General features: G+C 36.7%; 1 protein-coding gene across 1 annotated transcript in view; it reads left to right on the top strand.

The window, feature by feature from the left end:
* The window catches only part of LOC144451346 (protein ELYS-like), a 66893-nt gene that overhangs the window by 48542 nt on the left and 7823 nt on the right, over nt 1–10528 (top strand). The window contains exons 15-29 of the mRNA XM_078142156.1: nt 966–1070; nt 1550–1646; nt 2667–2790; nt 3119–3220; nt 3638–3745; nt 4417–4607; nt 4859–4953; nt 5552–5733; nt 6527–6674; nt 7079–7226; nt 7784–7867; nt 8083–8241; nt 8864–8927; nt 9462–9633; nt 9993–10064. Of these exons, the coding sequence (XP_077998282.1) occupies nt 966–1070; nt 1550–1646; nt 2667–2790; nt 3119–3220; nt 3638–3745; nt 4417–4607; nt 4859–4953; nt 5552–5733; nt 6527–6674; nt 7079–7226; nt 7784–7867; nt 8083–8241; nt 8864–8927; nt 9462–9633; nt 9993–10064 (1851 nt within the window). The remainder of the gene's footprint in view (nt 1–965; nt 1071–1549; nt 1647–2666; nt 2791–3118; nt 3221–3637; nt 3746–4416; nt 4608–4858; nt 4954–5551; nt 5734–6526; nt 6675–7078; nt 7227–7783; nt 7868–8082; nt 8242–8863; nt 8928–9461; nt 9634–9992; nt 10065–10528) is intronic.

Below are 10528 nucleotides of genomic sequence, written 5' to 3'. Positions count from 1 at the left end.
GATTTGTCTCCATTGTTGGCAAGCAATCATATAGGCTTGAAACAACAAAGAAAATACAGACCTGCTGAGAACGCGAACACTTTTTGTGGAAAATCTAAACACTAGCTAGATGAAGTTTGTGCTTTTAATGATGATTTTCATATCTCTGTTCGATGGATGTAGACAAATGTGTAAGATAGGTGTGGTGGGAAAACGAACAAAGTTCTTTGACCTCGTCAAACCCTCTAACTACAATACAGCTACCAATCTAAAGGGTAATGACAAAAATATGAACTCTGGTTTCTGTATAAGTTAAGTAAATCCATAAATTATACCCATACTTGGACAATTTCAAGGAGGGCTGTTGAAATATGACTAGATAAAAGGTCAAGGGTCGCCAGGTGTGTGAGGTTCTTGAGTGGTGGGTGTGAGCTCAAAGTACCACTCAATCACAGACTCCAATTTAAACTGGTTATCAAAATGTATATGTAAAGTAAAAACAAGATGGAAGTGTGCATGTTGAATACAGAGAGGGGTGTTTCTGTTTGTTTGTTTGTATGTATGTATGTATGTATGTATGTATGTATGTATGTATGTATGTATGTATGTATGTATGTATGTATGTATGTATGTATGTATGTATGTATGTATGTATGTATGTATACCAGGGGTATGTCTATCTGTTTGTCTATCTCTGTGTTTAGAAGTATGTGGGTATGTAATATTGTATGCATGTATGTGTTTTGGTGGGTGTGTGTGTGTGTGTGTGTGTGTGTGTGTGTGTCTGTCTGTCTGTCTGTCTTGCTGTCTGTCTGTCAGTCATTCTGTCTGTCTGTCTGTCGCTCTATGTGTATGTGTGTGTGTGTGTGTGTGTGTGTGTGTGTGTGTGTGTGTGTGTGTGTGGTATTACTGACATGTGGTACTTGCCATATGGAGTATAGTGTACAGATAATTCTAAATATCATGTATATATCATTTGTTGACAGGATTGAGAGACCTAGAGACCAAATTACATGTAGTAACACTTATCTGTCAACATCTACAAGTTATCCTGTGGTTTATTAGAAATAATCTACTACCAGAATATCCAGGTAGGATTAGTTCCTCTGTGTAAACAGTTTCATTTTAGACAATTATTAATTAATTACATATGTAGCAGTGATTACTTACACCTTATGTATTAACAGACTACCAGTCGTGGTATTTACACTGCAGTGCAATAACGAAAACATTATTGCATGCAAATTATATGCAAATTAGGGCGATTTTTGTCAGTGTTTGGCTTTGTGAGATTCTCATGTTTTTGTCTGCATATCTGAAAACTTCACTTGTTATGATGGGGAAAAAAGAAAGTATTTCAAGGACTTGACACAGAGGGCAGTATATCTTGAAAATACATCATCAATGTTTAATAGGTTGTACAATATTAGACTTGAAATATTATGGTTGTGAAATAATGTTCAAATTTCATTTATAATATTTGTCTAAAAATGAATTTCAATTATATTGTTTGTTAAAAATTCATTTGATTTTATCAGTGAAGTATTGTTTTTTATCTCTTGGTTTCTAGATGACCTTGATGTACAAATCGATCAGTTTTGTTATCCTTGTACACGTCTTGGAAAAATTTATACTAACAGACGAGGAGAACTACAACGGTTATGTGGGTGAGTTGATGTCTGATCACTTTGTTCTAAGTTTGATTTATCCCACATGAACTCATCCTATGTCAACTCATCGATGACTACACTGAAGGGTTGTTTGTTTGTGAGTGGTTAAACCACTTGCCTCTTACCACTACAGTCGGGGTTTGAACCCATTCAGGGTTTGATTAAATTTACAACGCTGTAAATAAGAAGAGTGTCGTTCAGTTTGACTACTGAACAGCACAGGTTTTCTCCGGGTACTCCGGTTTCCTCCTGCATTAACACTGAACCCATGAGGGATGCCCCTCACTGAACTTCTTCGGAGATAAGTGTTTATATACTTAAAGAATTATCCAGTATAAGTAAAGATTTTTATTTATCTATTTAGTAGAATTATCCAGTATAAATAGTTGTAACCGGGGTTTTCTTTTTTTTCAATCAGACAGAAAGTAAGACAATGTACATGTCAATCAGTGGTATATTTATAGTAATAAGTTGAAATTGAGATTCATTGTGTTGCTGATATTTAGGTGTAGACCCAAAAATTAATTTGATAGGATATATTGTGTGTACCATATTGTGTATACTGTTACACAAATATGTTTACCCACAAGAAATTCAATACTCTTCAGGATGTATTAAAGTCATATCTGACAAAATAGTTTCAAAAAACGTCTTAGTTGCAGCTCACTTTCTGCTCCCTTCAATTTCAACCCTATCCATAGAAACTCACTTCCAGAAGATCAAACCCTACTGCAGTACCATTTATAAACATTGCAGTGTTTCAACTACTCTTGACTTGATGATGCAAAGTATTGCATTTTACTCATAAAACTAGCTCCACAAACTGTCTCTCCTCAGAACTGTTCGTGCGAGTCAGATATGCCAATTTTCAAAATCCATTTTGGGAGAGGTGATACAATACAGGGTTACTGAAAAGGACTTTTCTGGGGTCCCTGAGCATAATGAAATACTGCTAAGATTAAATCCGCCTTACGTTTGTTCCTCTAGAACTTTCATTTTGTCATTCTTTCATTCTAGTCCATCCTGTGATAGTGATATACTCCTAATAGATGGCATAGTATCACAGCTGGGACAACCACTGTATAGTCTGTGGTTGAAAGAAGAAGGTGGTACAGGAAGATACCCACCACCTAGTCTACATGTAAGACACAATTATTGTTACCTTTGACTTTTAACCTTTGAACTTTACTTACAATTGTTTACATAAGAAAAAAGTATTGTTAACCTCAAGCTGACCACTAGGTGGCGGTATGATCAGCTCAGTGCTAAAAACTTAAATTGCCTGTGCATTTTAACCGGTGCAAGTCATTTGATCTACCAAGTTGATAAACATTTTTGGTTTTATTAGAACAGTTTTTCCAGTGCCATAAACTTATTAAAACACAAGAAACCGATACTTTCCCCCAAACTCTACATATCATAAGTTAATTTTGAGAATTTCATTGTTGTATTTATTCTGTTATTTTCAGGCCGTTCTAGACATGTACTTACTGGAGGGTGGAGATCTATTGATGGAACACTGTATAGTGACATACCTACTCCTTGATATAGCTGGAAGCAAGCAAGACCAGGTCAGCTATTCTAGTCATTGAACTTTACCCCTATATATCAAATATGAAAAGTTTTTAGTGTATATGCTAAGGTTTGCAAACACTGATAACTTTTAAGTTGTTAAATTCTGGACTTTGTCTTAGGGTTTGTAGGACAGTTAGATAGTTATAGGCTGTATTCAGCACAGTAGGAAGTTATGCAAAACAAACAAAGATAGCTATCATTTGGTTTTGCCATTTGGTGAGCTTTTGATGATGTCAGGCCATTGCCATTGATGCTAGTAGCTGGAAAGAATCTGCTGAAGCTTACTACCCTTTCAAATAAAATTACAAAGCATGCAATTTCTTAAATTTATGCATGTAATGATTGAACTTGAAATAAATCCTAAATCAATTATTTATCATTTTCTGTCACTTTTATTTCTTCTCCTACAACAGGTCATTGACGTTGAACGAATGAAGAAGTTTCCCAAGTCGTTTTGTCTTCCTTTGAGAGTGATCAAACTAATTCAAGGTTTTTGGTTACTGGATCACAAACACTTTGAGGTCAGTTGTTATACCTTGAATCTATTTTTATCGATTTCACCATGAAGAAATTAAACTCAATAATCAGTGATGAGTTTTATCCTGCCAGCAGAATGTTCGAATACTGCCCTCAGGGTTATAGTAGAAGCCAAATTAATCAACGATAAAATGATTTTTGCAACCGTTTTTATCCCATGGTCATCCGTGAACAGGGTTCAATTCTCTTAATTCCTTATCCTTATACATCATTGTATATATTACTGCTTTCAATTCACATGTGTACAATCACATTTCACTCCAGTATTTATTCTGAACTTCTGTACCGTCCGTTTCATGCCATATGTTACCGTTCATTGGCTCTGTTTGATGCAACCATGCGGAAACCAATAAGACACTGCACATGTACAGTATATTGCAGTAACATTTTGTAAGTTTTGATGATGAGAACATTTAGTGTAACAATTATGACACCTAGAGTTGAATCTGTAATGTTCTTTTGTTTTTTATAGTAATTTTCATATTTATTTGATGGGGAGTGTTTAGTGTAACAATTATATCACCTAGAGTTGATTCAATGATGTTCTTTTGTTTTTAATATTAATTTTCATATATATTCGATGAGGAGAGTGTTAGTTTATCAAGCATATTACCGAGACTTGAATCTGTGATGTTCTTTTGTTTTGTTTTTCCAGGAAGCACTGACCATGTTACTAGACCCAATGATAACCACTGCCCTAGCGCCATGGCAACACAGTCGAGTGATAAAAGCCTTCCTTTACCAGGGACATTCAGAGAAGGCCTTGCAGTACATCAGAACAAAACAACCTGCGTTGGAAAATCTGGACGATGTCAAGTTATATCTGACTGTCTTACTCACAAAAGGGTGAATATTCAAGTTTAACGATAGACAGACAGACAGACAAACAGATAGATACACACACACACACACACACACACACACACACACACACAGACAGGGAAACTTACAATCAGATAAAAGCATGTATGGTATGTATGTATTAAAGTGGGGTGAAAAATGTAGATGTTAAGAAGAAATTGATATGAGACTGGGAACATAAAAGTATATAGTATATTAACGAAGTATAATATTTTGTATTTAATATCGGTTTTCAGACTGACAGCAGAAGCTTTCCTATTCCAAAGACAGTACAGAGACCAAGACAACGCTGAAGAATTACTACACCACCTCTTTCTTGGAGCTCAGCAAAGTAAGTCATGTTATCTCTTTCTTGGAACTCAGCAAAGTTGGTCATGTGATATCTTTCTTGGAACATTGCAATGATGTCATTTTGAAATGATAACTGCTACCAGGTAACTTAGAGTTCAAAGGTCGTCCTATATGCATGTCTGGATGAGGTGCTTTGTTTGTTGATTATGTGTTACATAGCTATCACTATGCAAACTCTTATTGATTTGAAATTTAGAACATTTTACAGGCCATGGACAAGACTAGTTCCGCTGAACTTTTTCCATGGTCCACATCAGATAACAATTGTGTATTTCTTTTGTATTCATTTTGTATATTTGTATCATATGTATGTTCTTTGAAAGTGGAGCTTAGTTTAGTTATCTGGTGAAACGAAATTCATTCATTCATCTATCCATCCCATTCTGTGTTTTTTCATTGCCCCTAGTTACTATCTAGGATTTGTAGCATGGACCCAAAGTTCACATGAGAATTTGACGACTGCTGCATTTTAAAATGTATTGTAAAAGAAAGTATGTCAAAGCAATTTCTGTACGAGTCACTGGCAGAAACCAACTCATGGTTTAAAAATTCAACAAGATTTTATTTTTCTATTCTAGCCAAGACTGTGGATAATTTATTGAAACTGCCGTTTAGTCAGTTAGAGGAGTCTGCACTGAGTAGTTATTTGAAGGAGAGTACAGAAGCCAACTCCAAGGAATTACTAGTAATGCATCACTTACAGAGAGCTAGATACGTAGAGGCTATCAGGATGAATGAAAGTCTAAAACATAGTCTCATGGTAAGTGAAAGAAAAAAAAATTGCTACTCACAGAGTATATTTTGGTAACGAATCCTGAATTTTCGCTGCCAATTTGTCGTCGTCATCGTCTGATGTGTGAAATGCATATATGTTTCAATCAGTAAAAAAGTCTCATAAATGCAGTACAATTCAATGGATAAACCAAGAAGTCAAATTAAAATTTCAAAATTTTAAAAAGTCAAAAACTTTTTGGAGAATGAATCCCAAATTTTGGATGACTTCTCATCGTTCATCAGTCGTGTACAACACTGGGATGATGTCATATGTGATTGTCTCCCTTGTGATACATGACGGAAGTCAGAGAGATAAAGCTGAGATTTTGCTGCCTATGTCTCGATTTAGGTTTGACTTTCTTAAATGGATCAACCTTCAAATTATACCAGCTCATTGTTGTGACACCCCCTGAAGAACCAGCTCAATTGTTGTGACACCCCCTGATGAACCAGCTCATTGCTGTGAACACCCCCTGATGAACCAGCTCATTGTTGTGACACCCCCTGATGAACCAGCTCAATTGTTGTGACACCCCCTGATGAACCTGCACGTTGTTGTGACACCCTCTGACAAGATATAAGTGAAAGATTGCGCTTCATTTTTCAAGTAAAAATAGACTCTTTCAGTCAAAGTGTTCCTCTGTAATGATGAACTTAGAGTCCATCAACAGTAATTTTTGTGCCTGTGCTATGTTCACTTATTTCATGCCTAGTTGTAGTGAATTTTACCGTTTTGGTAAACAGTTCATCAATCATGGTCATTGTGTTTGTGTTTGTAGAGTGAAAGTGACGGCAGAGCCAGGGATAGAGCGTCAGCTAGAAACGCCATTGTTGACAGTTACGCCAGACTACTACCACAAGTACAGAGAAAGATGGCGTTTGGACCTGAACAGAAACTAAAACAACTAACAGTGACACGGAGAGAAGGTAAAACACTATTTCAGTTATCCAACCATTGGTGATGTACGCAGACAGAAAGTACAATTCAATACAGTTTACTTGAGACTTTGTCAATTTATTGATCTGCTGAAACAAAATGGTTATCCCACAATGCACCATTTTCAGTTGACTTTTTAGAAAGAATTGTCACAAGAGGGCGCCAAACTTACGGAGAATGAAGTCTAAGAATTTAGTTGTTGTCACCAATCCAGTGATGGTTTCAAAGAGCTTTTTAAAATGTGTCTAGAACAACTTTTCAAGTTATTTCATTAAAAACAAATTAAACAGAAAAAATTGGACTAGCTATTGTTATTTAATCCTTGAACGGAAAATAGGTGAACGTCACACATGACTTCAGCAGTGTAAATTTCTTCTCTTGTCTGTGTATACAGTGATACGACCAAAGCCATTATCAACAGTGGTACACAGAGTACACAGTGGTCAACCCATCTCATATGCCACAATGCTAAATGCAGTACTAGACAAGATTTCAGAAGCAAGGTCAAGGCCAAGGGTAGATGAAACTCCTACCAAAAAAAGGTACAGTATAGTGTGCTTGGGTCACATCATGATACGTGGTTGTCAAAAGTGTGTCAATTTTTTAATAAGCTTAGACATGGACAGTTATACACTATACATATGAGAGCTGTTATGTTGATGTCACCTAATACTTAGAGGGGAACGCCACTCAGGAAATGAAGTCATTTTCATAAACTATCGGTTCTGGAGAATCATTTCATGATCTTACACCACCTACAATTACTTGCGATTTCAGAGAAACATCAAGTTGATCTTGTGCCTTTATAGGGTATCTTTGCTGTTGGCTATTGCATCATGGGAGTCAGCAGAAATAATGTATTCAAGTTGCATCATGAATATTCATGAGAGCTGTTTTACACTGTTAGGGTATAAGCACTCAGGACTTTCTTTCATAGAGAAATTCAGTTTACCATTACACTTTTATGATCTTTAAGTTTGAAGTGATTCTAGTATTTTGGTGAATGATCAGCAGACATTATCTACACTTTTCCTAATAGTTTATGGTACAACAGTTGCTTACTTTGTTTGTTTGTTGGTGTGTTTGTTGTCTCCTACAGGCTGTCAAATATAACATCGGGTATAGCAGAATCAGAACCGTTTGTTGGTACACCGCTTACTCCACAGAGTAAAGGAATACCAAGGTAAGATGTGCTTCAGTTGCTGTGTTGTCACATCACTAATATTATACACCACTGATGCATTGCAATGTCTCGTGCATGATGTACCAAAATTTGGTATCCCATATTTCTCAGTATGTGATGAATTGCAAGAAATTAATATTTTTTCACATTTTTATCAACAATTATATGAAAGAACTGTTTATCAATAATTCATGTTTTATCTACGTCATAAACAGTGAGAATCGTAGTCTGGTATATCCCACCGTCTCCTACCCTGAAGACACCCCGCAGTTAAAAGTCACCTCACCCACCAAACACAAATCATTTGGATCACCACATCAGATGACAGTAACAGATCTACTAACACCTACAACTATGATTGATAGAATGAAAAGGTAAGAAAATGTGAATTTGGACTCTCGATACACTGCGTCATATTTTGTGAAGTTGAGACAGTCAGTGTTAGATGTCAGGTTTGTAGTTAATATCACCGATGGCCGAGACGTTTACATGTGTGCCTTGAACCATTGCATTCTGGGTTCGAACTCCCCAATGTCAGCAGAGTTAGGATAAAAATCAGCCACATCTTTATGTATGTAAGATTAGAAAGGTGATGCTCTGTTTGACCATAATTAAGTAATGCAGGGAGTCTGGTGTCTTCCTGTTTTAACCACAGAGGGCGCTCTGCCAAAGTGGTATCTCAATTCAGGTATGTAAGTGTGCGGAAAAGTGCCCGACGAGCACTTTGTAAAAAAAATGCAAACTGAGTGTGAAACTGTGCACAAAAAATGTTCGATCAAGCACTATGTGAAAAATGGCAAAGTGATCAATCATTTACATACAACAAATATGCAAATATCCATGCACTTTGTCAATTTCAGGATCCTTACATACTCCTCAATTTCCAAATATGATTTGATTTACTTTGTCCACTACTTTTTAAATCACAGTTTCTTTATTAAAATGATGGTAAGATGTATTCACCTTTTTGTGATTTCATTTTGATATCCATTTCAGACATACAGTAGATTATCGTGGTGCTGCAGCTCTGTCTCTACTACAAACTCCACCAGTAAAACGAGTAAGTCATGTCACAAGTTAAGAATATTATTTCATTCATTGTGGGATAGTTAAACACTGTGATGCTTATATTGATATAATGGCCAGGGTTTCAATCCCAGGTTCTCACATTAGTGTTATCTTATCAGTGGAGACTTAAAGGCCAGGGTTTCAATCCCAGGTTATCATGTTAGTGTTATCCTATCAGTGAAATCATGAGAATTACATAGGATCATTCTATTGTTCTGGGCCAAGTTTTCCCAGTTAAATTTAAAATAAAAAAAACTCCATATTTTTTAAATAAAGATCAAATTTTATCAAAATTAAGAATCCAATATGGCTGCCGATGACTGTGCTAACTCTATGAAAATAGAAAATATTCAGTTTCGTTGAAAACAAGATGGTGGACCCAAAATTTCTTTTATTATTTCAAAAGGGCCAAGAACAAACTTCCCATATGGCATAGTTTGGAGAGAATTCAAGAATTTGGTTTGCAAGGCACAATCTACCTTAATATTGCCAATCATTGCACTACTGTTGTGTGTTGTTATTGCAGAGAACTGTGGGAAGTTTCAGGAGAGCTGAGAAAGCCATACCACAGCAAACACCGCAGTCTATTCTAAAAGTAAAGAAGACGATACGCAGATCCCCTAGCCCAGCCAAAGAAACACAAAGACCCTCTAGCCCAAAGATAGATGGTGCACAAATGAAACCAAAACAGTTATCTGGTGAGTGTTGAATACTAGCACTGTATACATTTAGTTGTTGTAACTGTGGTTGTGTACATCAATTAACCATATATTTCATATTGGTATGCAATACTTGCTCTGTCGTGCAAATATTGGAATACCACTAGTATCCATGCACACTGGATCAAGAACTCTGTGGTCACACATTTTGTGTGCAAGGAACTGTCATGCACTCATTTGCATATCATTTACATACTGGTATGCAATAACGGTTTCATTATTGCTCTGCTGTGCAAATACTACATGTTCACACAGGTGTACGTAATCACTGCTACATTATGTAATGACACACACTACATCTCAATCTGAACATCGTGCACTGACTTTTATTCTTGTAGTTGGCTTTGCTGGGAATCTCAAACTGGAAACACCACCTAAATTGCAAGCTAAACCTAAAAGAATCACTTTTGGTTAGTATCATTACTTTGTCACTCCATGTTACCATTTTTCATTGTTATGCAATTTCTCCGTTAGAGCCTCAGTTGCTGTCACATTTTGCAAGTTTTTGTTGACTTCAAGACAGTAAAATATAGTGAGTGAGAGAGAGAGAGAGAGAGAGAGAGAGAGAGAGAGAGAGAGAGAGAGAGAGAGAGAGAGAGAGAGAGAGAGAGAGAGAGAGAGAGAGAGAGAGAGAGAGAGAGAGAGAGAGAGAGAGAGGGGGGGGGGGGAGGGGGTGTGAGAGAGAGTGAGAAAGAGAGAGGGGGAGGGGGGAGAGAGCGAGAGAGAGTGAGAAAGAGAGAGAGACAGGGAGAGGGTGAGACAGACACAGACAGACAGACATACAGACAGACAGACAGACAAAGAGAGAGTGACAGACAGGGATAGACAGACAGGAACAGACAAAGAGAGAGAGAGAGAGTGTGTGTGTGTGTGT

This window comes from Glandiceps talaboti, chromosome 21, assembly GCF_964340395.1.
Source record: "Glandiceps talaboti chromosome 21, keGlaTala1.1, whole genome shotgun sequence".
NCBI lineage: Eukaryota > Metazoa > Hemichordata > Enteropneusta > Spengelidae > Glandiceps > Glandiceps talaboti.
Note: the sequence above shows the minus strand (reverse complement) of the source record. Positions and strands in the feature narration are given on the sequence as shown.